This window comes from Abrus precatorius, unplaced genomic scaffold (assembly GCF_003935025.1).
Source record: "Abrus precatorius isolate BTA unplaced genomic scaffold, Abrus_2018 Scaffold7, whole genome shotgun sequence".
Classification (NCBI taxonomy): Eukaryota; Viridiplantae; Streptophyta; class Magnoliopsida; order Fabales; family Fabaceae; genus Abrus; species Abrus precatorius.
Window position 1 is genome coordinate 5687736 of NW_020874417.1, and position 22230 is coordinate 5709965.

A 22230-nucleotide genomic window follows, 5' to 3' on the forward strand; every position below is an offset into this window, starting at 1 on the left:
TTAATGCTTGACTATACAGTTCTCCTTTAAGTACTTTCTCGCAGGTTCGAACACGTAGATTGCACTTGCTTGAGAACCTGAGTTTAAGTGTATTTTTAAGTTATGCCTTGTGGATTGGTGCAAGTCTCTCTCTAGTATTGCATTTTACTATCTCATTTGTTTCTCAGATATGTGATAATGCTTAGGCTAGCCAATTTGCGTTAGTTGTTTTAGGGACAAAATTAGTGTTATTCTCTTGTTAAAATTATAATTTTACTTTGATAATTTGTATAATAAAAGTCGACATTAAAACACTAATATATTGGCATTAAAGGTTGACACATTATTAAAGTGAAGCTTCAATTTTAATTGAAAAACAACACTAATAGAATTTATGACAGTGCAACTCAGTTTAGTTTTTATTTTTTATATGAGGGCATTAATTGGTTTTATCAACTACTGCTTAATAGAATAAAATAAGCAAAGATAACAGTAAGAATTTTCACAAAAGAACACTGTGGAATATATAGTGGGCATTGACGTTGCCAAGAACAGTGTAGACGTCTAGTCAAAATATTTGGTGTGAGCCCACCACAATGTGCATGAAACTAGAACCGTTTCTTAGTCATGCATTGAGAACCAGTCATGTAATTTTATTGACGTAGGTAGGGCCTTGGAGGAAACCAACCCACGTGTAGTGTATGGTCACTAAACATCGTCATTGCATCAATCCAATGGCAAAGGAGCTGCATCACCTTTTTATTCTCCACAACATGATTAAGTCACTTGATTTAACCCATTAATTAACCGCCTCTGTCTTATTTGTTAAACAATGAGTCGTCAATTTATTAATCTCTTTATTTTTAAAGGATTTCTATTGTATTACTAAGAAAATGTACTCATATTTCTTATACTGACAGTATTTAAAGTTAATCTCTTTAGTTCCAGCGGATACCAATGTTGTTTGTCTGAGTTGGAAGTGCCAAATGCTAATCGAATTTGATGTTTTCTAAATTTTCTCTCATTCCATCTAATTGAAATTCCTTGTTATCCCACATGAAATAAGTTGTGCTTCATTATTTCCTATAAGATCAACATTCATTCATGTATCGATAAATAAAGCTAAACAAATCATGCATTTTTGTGCTCACTTCAAAGAAGCCTCCTCATTTGTATTATTTCTTTGATTGATTTATGGGTTTTGTCCATTTTAGGAGTATGGGAATGAGAGTGGTGAGGTGAGATTGTTGCTAAGTGATGTAGGAGACTTGAAGGCTTTGTAGTTAAAGGAAATTTTGTGGTGTTTATACGACGTTTGTAAGAGATGTCGTGTGTAAGAAAACTTTTGTAATGGCATGGTGGGAGAAAATTTTCTACTTCTTGATTTTGGTGATCAATCTTGACTATATGAGCCGCAACTACTTGTTTTTTTTGTCTTTATAAATAATGTATTACTTGTTTAATGTTTCTTCTGAGAGATATTTTGCGTGGGGTTAGTATCATCCATGTTTGATTAGTATAATTGAGAAGAGAATTACTTTCTTATTATTTATAACTTCTAATACTATATTGGACAATGTTATGAATTTTTGGTATTACTTATTAAAATATATTTTTGCTATCTAATTATTGAGATAATTGTGCTTTAAATCCTTACTTATTACTACTATGATTTGTTTGTTTTTGTTAATTGACATTTACTCTCTTGTATCTTAATATTTAGTTTAATTGTATTTTTTATTTATTAATATATGATTTTTGTCCTTTATTTATTTTTCAAATTAAATAACTTCTTTTTGTTTTTAGATTGAAATAAATTTGGTCCTGTTATTATTTTTTATTTAAAACTTTTAAATTATTGTTTTTTTAGTCTATCATTTAGGATTTGTGATGGATTGAGATATAATTGATTTTAAAAGCTTAAAAAATAGTAAAAGTTTAAAGAAATTTATAAGATATAACAATAGAATTTCAAGAGAATATGACAAGTTATATACTAATTTGGTAAAATAAGCTTATAAAATAATCAAATAAATTATAAACTAACTAAAATGACTTTTTAAATATACTCTACAGCTATGTTCCAAAACAAAAAAAAATAAAAAAAAAATAAACATGACAAATTTACTAAGTTTAAAATTGAAAAAGTAATTTTTAACTTACAGTTGTTATTGAAAGGCATGAAGATAATTTATTAAATTAAAATTATATGATAAAATTAGAATGTAACATACATACATAAAAGACAAATTTATATAATTGTATATACCATTTTTTATATAATTTGTGAATATTAAGTATTGAATAAGATTATTTGTAAGAATATTTTTAAACATGTATTCTGAAAATAAGAGAATTTGTAAGGATTAGATTTTTTTATCATGCGGTTATATATATATATATATATATATATATATATAATATTAATTCGATATTACTTTAAATTTTTGCTTTTATAATATTTTTAATTTTACTTAATACAATAGTATACTTAATATTAATAATTATAGTATTTATATTTTAAAAAATTATAAAATATATTAAATAAAAATATAATATACTATATTTTTTTATTTTTAACAAAATCATTTAATAATATCTATGTGGTGCACGAAAAAATATTAGTTTTTTAAATTATTTTAGAGAAAAGTATGCTTTTAGGTATTTATTATTTCAGCCTTTTAGGTTAACTTTAAATTCTTATTATTTTTCATTTGAGGATCAAATATTTTATTAATGGTGTAAATAGTGTAATAATTAAAATAAATATTATAATGTTTAAGGATCAAATATACTTTTAACTTAATTATTTTTTAATAATGCGTTTTTTTTTTTATTTTCAGTTTTGAAATAAAGTATAAAAAACAAGGCAAAAGTTCCTAAAATTAACTCAATTTAAAAGATACCTTTTTCAAATTTTTTTAAGTAAAAAAATTATCATGTATTTTTTTTAATATTTGACCCAAATTTTCATTTTAAAAAGATAAAAAATTCAAAATAAATAAAATCAAATAGTAAATAATTCTCTTCAACATATGGTCTTTAAAAGTATTTCAATGTTTTTATATCAAGAGAAAATATTTTTGTTACCTTTTCAATTCTCATTAAATTATGTGATATGAGTGATATAAAATTTTAACGTATTATTATCATAAACACAATAAATGTACTGTATTATTTTTTTATTTTCAAAGTTTGAATATGATATTTTACTTAAGGAAAAATAAAGTATGTTGTGAACCAACTTCTATTGATACACATATATAATATACAATTAAAACAGGATTAAACTATTTATTAAAAAAATAATTAAATTATCAACCTTTTTATGTCATCTAAAAATTTGTTTATCATTTTTCTTGAACTTTGAATTATCACTACTAGAAAAGTGCTTAATACAGACATATTTTACAGACGGCTTTACAGACGGATTTGTGAAATTTTTTTTTTTTTGAAACATCCGTCTGTAAATCCGTCCGTATTACAGATGGATTAAAAGACGGATTTTAATCCGTCTATAAAATCTGTCTGTATTTAGCCCGCCTTTTGGCGCCAAACGTTATAGACAGCAATTACAGACAGATTTTTCCGTCTGTAATTTGAAAATAGGAGGAAATATTATAGCGGAAAATTACAGACGAATTTTTCCGTCTGTAAATATGGCGGTTTTAACCGACCTTTCAGGTGGCAAATTACAGACAAAAAAATCCGTTTGTAATTTGCCACCTGAAACGCACCGTTTCATTAAACCCATTACAGACGAATTTTTCCGTATGTAATGATTGAAACCCATAAAAATCGCGTCTCCTCTTCCCCTCCCCCATTATCAGAACCCTCTCTCTCTCTCGCTCCCCCCCCTCTCTCTCTAGGAGCTCAGTGTTTTGGCCATTGCGAGTGATTGGAGCAACCATTTGAAAGTTTTTTTTGCATCATTGTATTCCTGGTACGATACTCTAACTTTTAATCGGTTTAGTTTTTTAATTTTTTATGTTTTTTAGAGACTTAAAATTTCTAAGATAGAGTTGTAGGATTAGAGATTGTATGACTGGGGGGAGGGAAGAGTGTAGAGGTCCTTCTCCGAACCTGATTATTGTGTGTTGTGGGAGTGTTTGTGTTTGTGGAGTTTGTAGAATATGCATGTTGTGGAGTTACAAGGAGATGTGCTGTAGAACAGTTTAGGATTGTGATGTGTTTATGTTTGATGTATCGAATAATTTATTGTTATATAATTTATTAGTTGATTTTAGGTGAAATTTTCATTTTTGTAAAAAAATGGTAAACAAAAGTAAGGAAATTAACATGCATTAGGGGATATTCTGCCAAAATTTATATTAAAAATTTCTGTAATGTATTTTAGAAGGTTGATACCACATTGTATATTTGTATTAGGTTTATATAGTTCTTGAGGAAGATGTATCTCAGAAATCGTCAGTGGATGTATGATAGGTTGCACCCAAGTCGGGGGGAATAAAACCTGAATTCTTTGAGGGTGTAGAGGAATTTATACGCGTCTGTTGTAATTCGCAGCAATTCAGCACCAATCAGGTCGTTAGGTGTCCATGTTCTAAGTGCAAGTGTAGAAAATTTTTGGATATTGATTCAATTAAATATGATTTGTATAAGTTTGGATTTAAACATGATTATTGGATATGGACTGAGCATGGGGAAGAAGTTAATTTAGAAAATCAAGTAGGTAATTCAAATATATTACAATCAGGTGGTCATGTAGGTAATGTAAGTTGGGAAGAAAGCAATAGTCGTTATCAAGAAATGGTTTATGATGCTGTTGGTCCTCAATTTGGAATTTTTCATGATTTTGAAGCTGAACAAGAACCTAATAGAGAGGCTGCAAAGTTTTATAATGTTTTAGAAGCAGCAAATAAGCCTTTATGGGATGGGTGTGTGCCTTACAGAAGATGTTTGATGCGCTTTACAGAAGTTTTGCAAAGGTGCCAAATGATACAAAGATGGAATGGTTCAAAGATTGGAAGGTAATAATAGTGTACTAATTTTAACTAAGTGTAATTACATATAACTATTTTTACCTCTTCTAATGAAATTGTGTTTCTGTAGAGCAACTTTTCCATTCCCCCTAGGACGAAAAGATGATTTTCAAGGCCTGGAAGAGTCGCACTGCAAAGCGACTAAGACAGATGTACACTGAGGCTCGCTAGGACCCTTCTACTGCTGATTGGATAGCACCCAACTTTCTTCATGCCTTGCAGGAGTATTGGAGTACGAATGAGTTTAAAAATCTCTGTGTAAAGAACAAGACAAACAGGGCATCTAATAAAGGGGGGTCACTGCATACTGGTGGGTCTACGACTTTGGCTGGCACTAAGGCGAACTTGGTATGTGATTTTAAAATTCAGTTTACTCTATCTATAATTTCATATTTGAGATTATAATTTATTTCCAATTGCAGGAGAAGTCGTTGAAGAGGCCACCTACTACTGGAGAGTTGTTTAAGGAGACACACACTCGCAGGCAGGACAAAAACCTGTGGGTTGATACACGATCTCAGGCCACGTATGTAAGTCATAGTTCTTGATAATATATGTTATTATTAGCGACTTATTAAATAGTTCTCCAAACTAATATCTAATTATCTGAACTGAACTGTAGGATGACTATATTCAAAGGCTTGAGGAAGCATCTTCTCAGAATCCAGAGTCAGTAGATGAGGATGCTATGTGGTCACAGACAGTGGGTGGTCTTTATAAAGGTCGCATTTATGGCATGGGGCCGCTTTGCAGACTCCATGTCCCCTACATCTGTCACTGGAGATGCCCCTTCTCTTGCACCTGAGGATGTGGAGGACATGGTCCGCACTCAGGTCCATGCCCTCAATGAAGAACTCTAGAAGCAGAATGAGGAGATGTGGAAGAGCAAAGAAAGTGCATGGAAGAAGAAGTAGGCAAAGAAAATGGAGAAGAAGATAGAGAAGAAGGTGGCGTCGAGAATGCAAAGGGAGGTCCAACAGCAGATGATGCAACAGCATATGCAAATGCAGCAGATGCATGCTTATTTTGAGCTCATGAGAGCAAGCAGCTCAACACCTCTTCCTCCTCCTCCACTAGCTCCAGCACCACCAATTTTCACCTCTATGCATCATTCCTCTACTGACTCCTCTTCTATTGATGATGATGCTCCTTCGGATTATGACCATACAGATTATTCCTGATGAAGACTTGTATTTTATTTTTAAATGTATTTATTTAGATTTTTTTTGTCTTCCTTTATAATAACATTTAAATTTTATATTTTATAAATCATTTTGGAATGTTTAGATGCCGAATCTATAGTTTCTATTTTGTTTATAAATTGTGATAATCAAGAACAGCAGGAAATAACTATCTATATAAACAAAAAAATATCAATAATAGTAAAATATATCATCGACGGATTACAGACGAATTTTTCCGTCTGTAACTTACATCCGTCTGTAATTCTTTACCGACGAGGATATTACAGACGGTTTATATCTGTCTGTAATGGAAAAAACCGTCTGTAATGCTCTAAAAATCCGTCTGTAAATCTGTCTGTATAAACAGACTTTTTAATAGTGCATATTTTATAACAGATAACAAACATCGTAGAAGTAAATTTATAACAATTTAAATATGAATTCAAATATACTGTTAATCACATCTGTACTAGATAGGGAACTATTCGGTCCTACGTATAGAAAAAGGAAACTGAATCCTCACTTCAGTATTGGAGAGCCTCTTGCAGGTACCTTTCCCACGTCAGCAACAGTCAGAAGGACGTCATCACTACATATCAGAGACTTGAAAATAAGTGTTTCCTTAGCAAGAACAACATCTATTCTTAAACTTAAATGATTTGGCATGTTATTAAGACTATTATTTAGCTAGTTAAATTCGAATTTAATAATAATATCACTCCTCACGAAGAGTACTAATATAGGATGAAAAAAATATCTCTTTTTGGTAGAACAGGTGACATATAAAGTATTAATATTCTTCAATATTAAGTTGAACATAATAATAGTAATCTTGCCCTACCAAAAATCAAATCCTGCATCCTCATTGATTGAATTGGAAACCAAGAACAGTATACTCTGTAGTAGATCAACAGCAACCTCACAATCCCTCAAAAAATCCATCCTAGGAGTCGCTCACCCCCTTCCACTCTCTTCCATCAGTCTTCCATCATACACTTTATTTTACTTTATTTCTAAATTATTCCCATTGGTTATTTTCTGTACTTTTGAATTAGGAACTAACTACTAAGCCACACATTATTAGAATCCCTCATCAAACAAGACACGTACCTTTGTCACTTACCATACAAAGGTAGAGTTTCCTAGTGGGTGACGTGTGAACTAATTTCCCACCCATTCTTTTTTAATTCACCCACCCAATTAACACCACTCTCCAAATCTTCTTTCCACAGAAAAAGATTGCAATTGAGAAAGAACAACACAGCACACAGAATCACCAAAACAGCCACAGCACACTCTTCTATTTTCCCCATTTTTTTTCATGAAAGACAGAACCCCTTCAATGGCTCATCATCAACAACACTCTATGGCTGAATCTGGTGACCATATTGTTCCCCCTCATCAACCATTGAAATTGAAGAAACCCCACCAACCCAAACACAAAAGAATGGGGCAAGAGCAAGAAAAAAACACACTTAGACACACCCCATCTGCTTCGAAAGTCCATAACAAGGTGGATTTTGCATTGGATGTTGTTAAAGAGGGAAGTGGGGAGGCAGAAGATAGTGGAAGAGAAAGATTGAAGAGGCATAGAATTGAAGTTGCTGGGAGGGTTTGGATTCCTGATATGTGGGGACAAGAGGAGTTCTTGAAGGATTGGATTGATTGCACTGCATTTGATGCTGCTTTGGTTCCTAGCAGAATTGTTATGGCTCGAGCTGCTTTGGTTGAAGAGGGTAGAAGAACCACCGCTGGTGGATTAAGAATCGAAAACAGGTGTTGATTTTTTCATACTTGTGATTCGGTTCAGTCACAACCACATGTTGTTGATTATGGATCTTTTCTTAATCCTAATGTTTATATTATATCCTTTTTGTTTTGGATATGTATACATCTTCTCTAAGAATTTGATTTTGGAAGCTGTTGGTTCACTACAAAAATAAAGTTTTAAACGACTTCCGAAATCTGGAATTTTAATTAGATTAGTGTACAAAGCCACATTGTTCTCTCACTTTATTTTATTTTATATTACATTATTTATCTTATTTAACATTTTTTTTTTATCTTGTTCTTCTATCATCTACTCTAGGCCTTAAAGATGGGGGCGTCAAGCTATCATTTCTGCAGTTAAATTCACCTATACTTGTCTTTTTTTTTTAATGGTTATTGTATGCATCTTTGGTAACATCTGCTCACGTTTGATTAACATATTTAACTATTAGACTGATAAGTTTTTCATGTCATAACAATAATAAGCATACTTTTTCCACTTTGACCGTAAGATTTCTCGTGTTACTTGTAGTCTATGCATAAATTACATCTCTTTGGGACAAAAAATTAAGCTTCGTATGCAAAGAGATGTTTAAACTTCAACCTTCTCACCTTGACAGATAATTTCCCTATTCAGGCTTCTTACCATCCAGTGAATGGTCAGTTTCAACCAAATTGCGACGAATTTAGAAATCCACAATCAAAATAAAAGATTTAACCCAAGAGTAAGTAGTTTTAAACAAGTTTAACCGACTTCAATTGAATAACTTTATTATTATTGAAACCAGATAAATGGGTTGTTTGTCAAATATTAAAAGTTTGACTAATTTTCAAAGCTCTGATCTGTATAATAATCTGAAGACTTATGGTTAAATTTTTTTATCTTACAAACCAGTCGATTGAATTAAAACTATTAGACAAAATTTTTTGTTTACTTAGTTAAAATATGTTAAATAATTTAAAAAATTTCACAGTTACTTTGTGTGAATGTAAATTATTTAAGAATTAAAAAATATCAACATCTACCTTCCAATAAATTCAAAGCTACCTGAAGCAACTTATATATATTCTCTCCTAAAGAAGCTACAAGTCCCAATTATGTTTAATTTATGAAATACCTCTTAAGTTAATAAAACAAAACTGTGTCACAATGAGTTGAAAAATAGTTATTTTAATAGTTGATTATGAGTATAATTAACTATTGTGATAATTGATTATCAGACATAAATTTTCTATTTGAATACGTTAGATAAAAAAATAATTTTAAAATAATCCATTTTTTAAGGTAAAAATATATACAAAAATTGAAGCTACATGTAATAAATAATTTTATATTTAAAATAATAAATTATGAATAATAAAATGGAAAAAAAAAGGTAACTAAAAAATAAGTTGATAATTTTTAATCATAAATTCTAAAATATTGCTTATTCTAAATATTTTTAAAATTATAAGTCAATTTTTCTAAAATTTTCAAACAAAAAAAAATATTTTAAAACTTTTTTTTTAAAAAAATAATCTCATTCAACACATACCGACAAATTTAAACCTTCAAGTACTTCACTTAGCTTGACTTCACCCAAGATTCACAATATATAAATAATTAGTTGAGTATTGTAATTGCATGAGTAAATAATTTTTCAGTCTCTAAAAATTTTTGGTTAATATAAGTTTGGTTACTAAAAGAAAGTTACATTGATTTGAAAGGGTATTCTGCAGTAAATTTTAGTTATTTTATAAGAGGAAAAAATGAAATAGTTATTTAAATAAGTTTCATTTTTTTCATAGTATAATATTTATATATTATTAACTAACATAAAAAATTCAAACTCAATTAATTTATTAATAGATTTTGAAGATGTGAATGGAAAAAAGTTGCATATGACCCATTTTAATTACTTATGCGGTATCTTTAATTTGTCATGGAGGCTATGTGAACCTTTCGCAAAAACTTAAAATATATATTACTATGGAAACATATTGAATTTAACTCTTCTAAAATAATAATTAAAAAATAATTATAGGTATTGAACTTTCTAAACTATATATTATAACGAAAATAGAGGTTGTTTCAAGAGTGACCGCGAGTTTGATAATGTTTTAGTTGCAAGAGTTATAGGCTAACCATTGGCATTTTAGTCTTGAAATATATATTTTTAAAGATTTAAGTTTTTATTTTTGTGATAGGGTTTAAGAGCTACTTTCATCTTTATTAAATCATGCGATTTCTTTAGAATTGAATATTTAGTTATATATTTTTAATTTTATTATGATTTTTTATGAAAATCTTATTATATTTAAATTTTAAATCTTAATTCATTATATTAAATTTAAAATGTTTCATTTTTAGATAAATTAAATAAAAATTATTATAATTTTAATCATATTTTAATTTTTTAACTATTCAAAGGACTAAAAAGTTCAAACAATAAACACGAAGTCAATGACTCAACTAAGGTCTAAATGCTTAAAAAATTATATTTTAATTTTTAAATATTAAATTTTAATACATATATTAATAAAATAGTGTATCATAATTTTTAATAAAATTTATTGATTAATAAATTTAGAGATATAAAATAAATGATAAGAACTTTGTTAGAAATTGTTTAATTAAAATTATTGAAGAATGTAAAATAATTTTGACTTTTATATTTACGGATTAGATAATCTTGATGTTTTATTCAAATTAAAATAAAAGAAAATTAAATAACAAAAATGAGTGAAAAAGAAGTTCTAACTTAACTCATGTTCTTGAATTCAAATCTTAGTTATACTATCGGCTCAAACAGTCAAATAAGATTATTTCAAATGAAAAATGCTTTAACTTAAAAAAAAAAATCTCACATTTTTTTTATAAAGTATTATTCTTTAGTAAAAAAATTAAAAGGAATGATAAATTTGCGGCGGAGTCCCACGTTAAAATTTATTAGAATCAATACACATTGTCTTTTAAATTAAGTTTGTTTAAGATTATAATAAATTTAAATTATAATTTTTCTAATAAATCATTAATCTATGTAATATATTAAAATTTCAAATTAAATTAAATTAAAAATGACAAAAAGATAAGTTAAATGTTTAATTGTAAAAAAAGCTATGTGATTTATTGAGAAAAGGATTCTTAAAAGTTCTTTTATTTAAAAAAAATAAATTTAAACACAATATAAAAAGGAGATATAATTTAAATATCCATCTTTATTTGTGTAAACCATTGTGTTGCTAGACACTTACATTGTGTTCACATAATTCAGTTAATTAATGTTTAATATATTGAATTTAATTAAATAAATTTGATAATTTAAAATAAATCCATAGTATAGGTAATGTTTGATTATAGGTATTTTTTTTATTAAATTATAGGTAATTTGTAGTTAAAATTAAATGATCTATTTTCTATAAATGCAAAATTTTATTGGTGTAGTTAAAGAATTGTTACTAAATATTATTGTGCAAATAAACCTTTAGTTTGAATTCTTGTTTAAAACTTTAGATTTTACTTACATGATTAATGATTATGATTTAGTTTGGGTAAATATTTTTTTAAAAAATTATAAAATAAGAAATTAATATATAAATAAATTTCTAATAAATTAAATATAATATATTTTTATTTTTAAAATGTTTTTTCATTTAACTTATTTAATGATAAGTTGTTTTTAATTTATATTTTTTATTTTTTATATTATTTTTTTATAAAAATTTATCTAAACTGTATTTATCATATATTATTTTAAAAATTAAAATATGTTAAATTGCATTAATAAGTCCCGTTTCTACAAAAATTAATTCTATCTTTGTTGGTTGAAAATACAATTTTTACCTTAAATAAAATTACTTCCTTTATGGCCATGAACTGCAAATTATTGTTTTTTTTTATTAATTGGAAAAGAAATAAAACGAGACTACAAGGGCACATAATAGAGATTATCTATACATAAAAAATATTTAATATCATCTTATAGGTCATGTAATATGTCCATAAAACCATCTTGAATAGAATTATTATTTGCTAACTTATCCACAATTCGATTGGCTTCACGGTGAGTAAACAAGATCTTCACATTCCAAGACCAAATTAAAATTATAAATTAATCATATCTACAATCTCTTAAACATAGTGAGAATATTAGCTAAAGTTGAGTTATTATATCCATCAAAACTATTGAATCTCAAAAGTTAATCCTAATTAGAATATTTAAAAATTCCTCATGAGCTCATGTGACCGATGTGTGGAGCAAAATCGCTATCCATGTTAAGTTTAATAATGTTATTTATAAAAAGTTTTCAAACATTAATAATATATAACATTTTTCTACCACCTTCATCAAGAAGATAAATATTGATTTCATATAGTAGGTGAATTTTATACAAAATTTATTAGATCAACTAATTTTTTCTTTGAAAAGTTTGCTAAAAGGAAAATTTCTTGTTGAAAAGATACACCTCCAAACAACAAAAACTTACATTACTACCAAAGAAATGACGTTGTTTCTCAAAATGCAACCTTAGCTATACTTCCTTGACATGGGGATAGTTTCTAAGATGGTGGAGAAAATCTTCCTTAAAACAAAAATATCGAAAGCAAGTAGTAGAATTGGATAGTTTACATAATCTCAGTAATGTCTCCATATGTATATAGCGAGTTAGCATAAATAGAAATACACATATACTTGTAATACTCTTGTAATAAAAAAGTTTTAGTTTGAGGATAAAAGGAATGTATAATATTTTTAGCATACCTCCTATCACCACAGATAACCGCACCATGAACATTCCATGAAATAAAATTTTCATATTACTCAAATTATTTTCTTATCAATTACATAACAATTGTTTTGAATTGAGCATTGTAAAATAAATATTCTACAAAAGAAACTTTTGAATTGTCTAAGTTTGGGATATAAAATTCAAATTAAGTTTAATTAAAACTATAAGAATTTCAAAATATAGTTTATCTAAAAATACATTTTCAATTTGATATAGTCTATCAAAATTTAAAATTAATTTAAAAGAAATAAAAAGTTAACAAAAATATAGTTAATTTTAAAAATAAAAATAAATTTTAAAAATATAGTTATTTTTAAACAAATCAAATATTTTATAAAAATATAATTTAATTGAAAAATGTTAAAAATGTAAACGTTATGTTATTATTTAAATACAAATTTTCATATACACAAGAATGATTGACTTTAATAATAAGTAATTTAAAAATTATATTTATGATGTATTCTAATTAATTAATAATATAAAATTTTTATATGGACAATATATTAAAAATAAAATTATAAATATAAATCCAAAATTAAAATAAAGTGAAATATATATTTTTAATTTTTGTGTTTTTAGTCCTTACTCGTGCGAGATTTAGGGCAGCGTTTGTTTCTGCGGGATTTTGCGACATCTCGCTCCGTGACTGTGTGGATGAAGGTAGCTGACCTCGCTCCTCTTCTGGGAGTGTCTTTTAGGTATTGAATCTCTCAATCTAAACTCAACACAATCCATGATCTTTCTTAGATTGCAAATTTTTGCTGCAATTGAAGCTTTTAGGGGATTTTCTGTGTATGTTTAGAAATAAATACCCTTGCAATGTGTTTGCTTTCAGTTCTGCTATGTTATTTTGTTATTGTTACCAACGTCAATGAAACAATGTGTGGTGTGTTTTGTAGTTATACTGTTGCATCGATGCTCTGAACATCGAAAATGCACAATCTCCGTGCGCCTCATTCCTTCCAGGTTTTGGTAAAATCAACAATCTTTGGCTCCAATGAGCATGGTTTTGTTACATTCAAGCCTCTCTCCTCTCCTTCTAGTAACTTCTCTCTCACTCTCTCTCATGTATCTGCTGTTTGTTTATTGGCCCTTTCTAATGTTTGTTTCTATTCCACAGGAAAATCTTCACTTTCTATTCAATGTGCGGTTCAATTCCGCCCCTGCATCGATATACACAAGGTAAATTAATCCTTATTATCAGGGACTGTTGGGTTTTCAAAAAAATGTTTTTTAGTTTACTTCTAATTACAAAACTGTTACCGTGTTCTCATTTGGATTATTATTTTCAAAGATTTATACAAAAAACAGTGAAAACAACTTTTTATTGCTTTTCTTGTACAATTTTTTGAAAACAGAAAATAAATTGAATTATTGAATGTTAGATGTCATTTTTGTGATTATGTGAAAACAGAAAATTAAAACTAAAAATGTTTTAAAAACCAAATAGCCCCTTATATTTTTATGAAGATTGCTGTGGTTTCTGGTGCTTTCCAATTTATGACATGTTGAAGGGCAAAAGGAGCTATTTTTGTGTGGTGGAGTGACATTTATAGCAGAGGTTGGTGTGTTAATTGCAGGGGAAAGTGAAGCAAATTGTTGGATCCACCCTTCAAGATTTGAAAGGGGATGATGGGTCAGATCCTGTGACCAATTTTGAGTCTGATAAGTCAGCTGCTGAGTATGCCAGACTTTACAAACGAGATGGACTTACTGGTGGTCATGTTATTATGCTTGGCGCAGATCCTTTGAGCAAAGCTGCTGCCTTTGAAGCATTGCATGCTTATCCCGGTATTGTTGTTGGGACATTCTATTTGCCACCACTCATTTCTGGCATTTGTCCTTTAGTGTTTACATCTAATTCATTTTAGAATGTGATACAATGTGAAGGATATATGGGCTGTTTTGTGGATTTTAAGCTGTTGACAAATGCAACTAATTTCCATATATAAAAAAATAATTTCTGGCAATTAGTACATGTTTGGGCACATGATTATTTTAGGGAAATAATCATTTTGGTTTTCCAAAGAGTGCTCTCAAGAAGCTAAAGAAATTTCTTTAAAATAAGCTACTTCAGACAGATGCTAACTATCTTTAGAAGTTTTGCACTATCAGTTAATTATAGGGTGTAAACTATCGAAATAACACAAAAGCTTTCACTAATAATAAATAAAAAATTTAGTTGCCACAAACTATATAATGATATGGTGCCTTTTGTTTCCTGTCACCGTAGTATAACTGTGGATTGGATTTAAACTCCAAAATTAGAAAAGTAAAAAGCCACAGGACATACATTAATGGCTAATGTTCAATTGCAGATTATTGATGTCTTTTTGCTGATATGAGACTTTTTGTACGGACTTTAAAAGTGTCTATGCTATATATATCATGGAGAGTGCCTGACAATTGTTTTGCATTCCCTTTGTCCTTTATGGTTGATTATATCTTTAAAACTTACAGATTTTTCCTCTGCTGAACTTACTGTGGAGGACTGGTAAAATTTAGGCGGTCTGCAAGTTGGAGGGGGAATAAATTCTGACAATTGCTTTAGTTACATTGAGGAAGGAGCAAGCCATGTCATTGTCACATCTGTAAGTTATATCTTCTTTGGGTTGTTCAATATTTTAATTCCATTATTGTTTATCCAATATCCACTGAGAAAATCATGTCTCACTAAATGTAGATAGATGAGGCTTCCTACTTAAATCCCTTGAAATACCTTTGCACATTGTTTAGAGGGCTTGATGCGCAATCATGAAGAACAGTTTCCCTTTAATTTTATTGTATAGTTTCTTATTTTATTTTAAATCTGGGCTTTGAAAATGAAAACACAGAAAAGATCTGTATGCTTGTCAAGTGGCAAGAAAAAATCATGCATGGGGGGTTTCCAATCGTGATTTGTGTTAACTCAACTCACTGATTTTACCATTGAAGAACACCTTTGATTGTTAATGTAAAATTATTTTAGACATTGCTTTTTATTGATTCTGTCTTTACAGTATGTATTCAATAATGGACAAATGGATCTTGGAAGGCTAAAGGAACTTGTTCGAATTGTTGGAAAAGAGAGGCTTGTGTTGGATCTCAGTTGCAGAAAAAAGGTACTAATAGTAACCTATATATTTGGTGGTAAATTTGTTCAAGAAAAGGTTATACTGGAAGAAAGACAAACTATTTTAATAGTCGGCTAAAAATATTCAAATACTCTAGGGCATTTCCATGTAATCTGAGGGAGGGAAGTAGTCAGTAATCAAGAAATAGTTTCATGCATTGATAATTTGATAAACCTGGTAATAGTTAAGGCACTTCTATGATCTTATCTAAAGGTCCTAACATTTCTGTGCTTTTTGATCATTTAGTTGGATTATTTTAAGCACTTATGGTTTTCAATGGTCAGGATGGTAAATATGCTATTGTCACTGATAGATGGCAGAAGTTCAGTGATGTGTTTCTTGATGCTGAAGTAATGCAATTTCTTGCCAACTTTGCTGATGAATTTCTGGTTCATGGTGTTGATGTTGAAGGGAAGAAGTAAGTATTTAATGTCTTAAGATAACTGCATATAAGGGCAAAGATTGTCGTTCTAGAATTAGTTAAGAGAGTTAGAAATCCATATTTGATAGAATAGTTAGTAATATATCCTGACAAAAAAAAAAAAAGGAAAGTATTCTGTATGTAACTTGTTCTGCGTGTTTCTTGCTTTTGTCATTGCTACTAGAATACATTCCATTCGTGCATAGGTCTCATTCTCTATGTATATCCTTGTTTGATTCCCAATTTTTCTTATCTGAGAGGCTCCACTTTTAATGTTTCTAGATTTTTTGTCATCTCAAGTGAACTGGAGTGAGTGGACTAATAAAATACTTTTTAATAGTATTATTTGGATTGTTGACCACATCAAATTTGAGCTCAAACTTTGATTCTGTATGAATGCCATTGGAGTAGTTTAATTGATGATAACAAAGCATTCTTCCATCGTGATTCTGTGTTTAAAGAAATTATTTTGGGATCAGACTTACATTAATCATTTTAATATGTTTTTGACCAGTGAATAACTATGAAATAAGCAACGTACATTTGAAAAGGTCAATTTATTATAATGCTTGTAGATTTATTATCGTATATGCCCTTAATGATATGCTGTCTTGTTAAATGAACAGTTGATTAAACAAAAATTATATTTGTACTTCAATCAAAGTATTTTGTGTATGTTTCAAATTTCAAACTATCTGTTCTGGATCTGGTAGTTAATTCAAGAATATATCTAGCAATCTATGGCTGTGTTCAAGATCAACAGAATTTATATAACAGAATAAAAAAATCAACTCCATGTGAATTGGAAATTACATCTGATGCTAAATGAAATCTCCTTGTAGGTTGGGAATTGATGAAGAGCTTGTGGCTTTGCTTGGCAAACATTCACCGGTTGGTAGCCCTTGATTTTTATTTCATCTGTTTCATTAAAGTTTTCAAATTGCCTGCATGTCATAATAAGTAAGGGATTATTGTTTAGAGGGGGAGGGGGGACCCGGTTAAATGGTATGTATGGTGCATTTCCGATGAGGAGTGGCAAATGTAATAAAATATCTTTCCATTGGTTGAAAGACTGGCTCTGAAATGATGACTAACAGTTAAAAATCATGTCTTACATCATATTTCCATTGTGTTTCTCTTTGAAAACAATTTGAAGAGTGCATCTTGTTGATGTATTTTGATTTTCAGATTCCTGTTACTTATGCTGGCGGTGTGACTGTAATGGCTGATCTTGAGAGGATAAAAGTGGCCGGAATGGAGTGTGTGGATGTTACTGTGGGCAGTGCATTGGATATTTTTGGGGGAAACTTAGCTTATAAAGAGGTTGTAGCTTGGCATACCCGGCAAAAGGCCTCTGTAGTTTAATTACTATGATTTAGACTCGTTAGGGCGGGGACTTCCGCGCAAGGATTTGTTTAATTGTTTTTCTAGGTGTAACCATGTATCGGGTAAGTTTTGTATCAATCTTTTTATGATTGTAGCATTTGCCCTAATCATTAACTTGTCCTGTGATTCTGACGTGATTATTAGCTGCCACTATACTTATTTGCATCTTTGTAATTTACATGTAAGACAATGCATATATATTTTCCCCACGGACTGGTGTATCGTTGTCGTTAAAATCATTTTAAGATGTCATCCTGATAAGTTGTGTTTATGTGTGCAATATATACATATGGTGAAAGTATAAAAATTAACTAAATGGAAGTTAAATGAAAATGTTAAAACTGAGTGAAAGAATTTTTAGATTTATACTAATATGAAAAAATTCAGTTTATATATATATATAATAATTTTTTATATTAATGTAAGTTTAAAAAAATTTATATTTAATTTAAAATTTTTATTGAATTTATAATTTACATCTAATAATTAGTGAAATAATAAATTATAATATATTAATTAAAAATTAAATGAAAAGTTTAGATTAAATATAAAAGTTTTTAGACTTATATTAATATTAAAATATTTTGATCTTATATATATTGAAACAAACATTATTTTTAATCATACTATAAAATGGGTAACATTTCATTCTATTTTGACTCGTTGATATTCTCATTCCATCTAACCAAATATGAACTCCAAGTGATCACACGGGGGTTATTTTCCCAGTGTCTCTGAGGAGTAAAGAAACATGTAAAAGGAGAAACTAAGAATCTATTCACTATTTATTTTAAATTAATTATATTAATAAAATGTTTTAGGTTTAATTAAGTATAATTTGTTAGGATATAATATTTACTTTTTCATGAATTATTGTTTTTAGTCTTTTTAACTAATATAATTCATCAAAAGTTGATGTTTAATAGTGTTTTAATGGATTATGTTAGCTAAAAAAATTAAAAATAATAGTTTTTGAAAAATAAAAGATTCTATCTTAACAAAAATTTATTGAAATTAATTTTAAATTGTGCAATTTTGTAAAGACTAAATATTTAATTAAGTCAGTATTTTAATTCAAATTAAATGAAGAAAAAAGTCTTAACCTTTAATTTTCAAACTTTGGAAGAGTTGAATTTAAACTGGTGAAGACATTTGTTCATGATGATTCATGAGTTTAACTATGATTGAATTGGGACCGAATTAATAATAATACAATATAAATTTTTAACATAAAATAGTATATTTACTAATAACTAAAAATAAGTTAAATGAAAATTTAAATTAGCATTAAATGTCATATTACTTGTTTTATAAGATAAAAATTATAATAAATAGTTAAATAACAATAGTTTATATATAAATATCAAGTATACATTTTTATTTATTTTAAAATTTATGAGTTGACCTATTTAAACTGATTTTTTACATCAGTTCTTACTCAATTCTAACTGATTTTATCCCGTTGAATGATTCTACTCCCTCAAACTTTGAGATTAACTGAACTAGTTACCCGATTAATTTGTAGTTCAACCAGTCGAAATAATCAATTTGGCTATATTCTTCCCGTCAATTTAAAACCAGGAATATGTAGTTCCTAGAGCGTTCCCTGCATACTGCTATTTTTTTTTTTATCAACTACGTTATCTAGCTGTCAGCATGTTATGGTCCAGACCAAAACCAACGAAAGGAACAGACAGAGAAATAAAAAATAGGGGCTCAATAAGGGAATGCATATGCATGATGCATGTGATAGAAATCCAAGACCTCTTTGGTCGAATGTGGACCCTTATTATAAGTTGACCTATCATGTCAACACATGTACCTAGTGATAGTAATCATGGGAAATTGTATTATAACAACACCATTATAATCATATTTTATGGATTATTTTTCCCATGGTTTAAGCGTTTAAAATCTTTTATCAGTGCATATTGAACGTTCCCATCTTTTTTTTTTTCTTTAAACAAATTAAAATGACACCTACAAAGGTCTGTTTAAATTATGCTCGATACAGCTGCATATTTTTTACTTACACTACTGTCTTTAATCAAATAGTGTCAAGTGATTGTAACTGTTAAATGGAAAAGACATAAATGCTTTGTAAATTTTATGAATCACAGTTGTATTCCTCACATTCTATGCGACTTAAACAAAATAAAAGAGGAAAAATTAAGATTTTTTTGGTAAGATGTTGATTTGGATAGGGGGAGAGAGAGAATTTCCAGATGGGTGTGAGAGAGAATTACTGTAGGGCCAAAATTGTGCTGGTAGAGGACCCCATTCATTTATGAGGCGATGGTATTTTAAGTGAAAATTTTAGTCCCACCTAAGCCCAAAGAAGCAAGAAGGTGATCAAGCATGGTGCACACCACGAAATTTAAAGCATATTTAGAAGAGCTTATAAACTAATTATGAAAAAACAATGGATTTTATAAATTATTTTTAATTTATTTTAATAATTTTTTATATAACTTATTAAAATAAGTTATTTTTAACTTATCTTAATAAATTTAAAACATAAATAATCATTTTAAAAGAGAATATTAAATAAGTGTTTAAACAAGTACTTATCCAAATACACCCTTAGTGTTGGGTGTCTCTCTCCTATGGAGGCCTTTACATGTTGTAGATATGTTCTTCTTTTTCTTTGGTGAGAGTAGTTTCTTTCCTTTTTCCATCTCCTTTGTCACCTTACTCTCCTCTCCCACTCCACTTTTGTTCCTCCTCCTCCCTCTCTTTCTTTATCCACTCACCAGTATTTCCTTTAACAATATTGTCTTTCGCCTTTCTCTATTCCATGATCTATATATCGAAATTCACTGTGTTTAACTCCAATATGTTACGGTTAAGGCTGCCTTCATATGTGATATTTAATGGTCTTCATTTTCACTCTAGTGTGAAGCTTTATTGGAGTCAGCAGAGCTGACTGAGACAAAATAAAGCAAAAAGGAACAACTAGCTAGCGATTTGAGTCAACATATTATGCTTTATAATATTTATGTGTTGAAGGCATTGTTATATCAATTTTTGTTTTGTTAATGTAATTGCTGTTAGACTCTTCATAAACGAGTAAACACATTATGTGGAACGTCTTTGTAGCTGCTTTTGTTGCATGAAATTAAGTTGCCAAGGGTTATTTAAAATGAAATCAAGATAGAGGATGAGTAATAGATACTGATACTGGTCTATTTCATCATCCATAATTATATAATTTTTATAGCTTTCGTCATAATTAAAAGTTATAATAAAATATGTTTGATTTTTAAAAAATGGCAACGATGCTATATTTCTTAATGACCTTTGTTACTTGCTGGGCGCAGTCATATTTTCTTTGGATCTAATGAGGGAACCAATTTATGACGTTAAGAAAATTGTTCATAACCGTATTTTCAGCGGCATCAGCTCCGTTTATCCGTATTGTTTTGTAATTTTAATAATCGTTGTGAAACTGCAACCACAATCCTAAATTAAATTTTGACCTGTATTTCTCAAAATCGATATCATATATATTTTTATTTACTTTTTATCTATTTAAAAAATACACCTAGCTAACACATGTAAAGAAATACTAAAAGATGACTTCTAATGGCATATCAAACATTTTTCACAGTTTAGAACTATGATTGTTTTTAGAACAAAGTAAACAAAGACCAGAGAGTTAAATTGAAAAGTACCAAAAACTTCATATATATATATATATATATATATAGAACAAGATTAACAACACGCTTTGTTAATACACTATTTAACTTATTAATCAGTTAATTTTTTAAAAAGTCAAAATAATTTTTAAAAATAACATATATTTTGACTTAAAAAATTATACTAACCATCAAAAGTGTGTTAAAAAAGTGCGTTGTTAACATTTTTCACGCAGTTAACTCTGGTATGGTATCCAACGTTGGTTTCCACCCTTGAGAACGATGGTGATATTTTTCACACACATCTACAACATCCATCCCTTTTTCACGTTGAACTAAAGATAATAGCTCATTAACTGAAATCCCTCCCTTTCCCTGAATTTCCTTCAACTCTTGCTTGCTAATAACCAGCTTAACCCTAATCACGCCACCTTGCACTTCAGGTTCAGCAAAACTCACTTTCTTCTTGCTAGCTTTTGGTGAAGGCCGTGGCAGAGGCACAAGGTAGTATAACTGACCGTTAAGCAATCTGGTGTTGGGATGAAGATGGTGTTGCAGTGGTAGTGAGTCACATATTGCATGGCCCGAAAATTGTTTCAGAACATGGTGGACTTTGATGGGTGTTTTGTATTCAAGAACTTTGCCATCACTTTTCACGATCCTTACCATGTTTTCTTGTAGAACTAAGCAGTTCCCCATGGCTTTCTTTTAGTGATTCCAGAATTTAGAGTAGAGCTCAAGGGTAAGAACTTCTTGACAATGGAAGAGTATGGGCCAATTATGGTGCTGTATTTAAAACAATAGGCTGTGGAAAATGCCCTCACAGAATTCCAATATTACCCAATAGACCACTTTTGTCTTTTTTATTCTGGATGGTTCCCCTCACAAATTTCTCGTGAATTGAGCTTTTTTCCTTTTGTCTAATTCTCATGACTTGAATAATAAATGAAAAATTATATA

General features: G+C 29.0%; 3 protein-coding genes across 3 annotated transcripts; 2 read left to right on the top strand and 1 right to left on the bottom strand.

Moving 5' to 3' along the window:
* The first annotated feature begins 7342 nt into the window (after positions 1 to 7342).
* Positions 7343 to 8348, top strand: LOC113873095 (protein BIC1). Its single transcript, XM_027511075.1, has 2 exons — positions 7343 to 7942; positions 8256 to 8348. The coding sequence occupies exons 1-2, from the start codon at positions 7488 to 7490 to the stop codon at positions 8260 to 8262; spliced, it is 462 nt and encodes a 153-aa protein (XP_027366876.1). The 5' UTR covers positions 7343 to 7487; the 3' UTR covers positions 8263 to 8348.
* A 4945-nt stretch (positions 8349 to 13293) lies between these two features.
* On the top strand, positions 13294 to 17830 carry LOC113872814 (1-(5-phosphoribosyl)-5-[(5-phosphoribosylamino)methylideneamino] imidazole-4-carboxamide isomerase, chloroplastic). The gene is made up of 9 exons (XM_027510646.1): positions 13294 to 13407; positions 13609 to 13751; positions 13830 to 13891; positions 14290 to 14500; positions 15215 to 15300; positions 15709 to 15810; positions 16107 to 16240; positions 17086 to 17134; positions 17432 to 17830. Exons 2-9 carry the CDS (start codon positions 13643 to 13645, stop codon positions 17606 to 17608), a joined length of 930 nt encoding a protein of 309 aa, XP_027366447.1. The 5' UTR covers positions 13294 to 13407; positions 13609 to 13642; the 3' UTR covers positions 17609 to 17830.
* Positions 17831 to 21498: 3668 nt separating this feature from the next.
* Positions 21499 to 21969, bottom strand: LOC113870904. The gene has a single exon (XM_027507447.1). It carries the CDS (start codon positions 21967 to 21969, stop codon positions 21499 to 21501), a length of 471 nt encoding a protein of 156 aa, XP_027363248.1.
* Between the last annotated feature and the right edge of the window lie 261 nt (positions 21970 to 22230).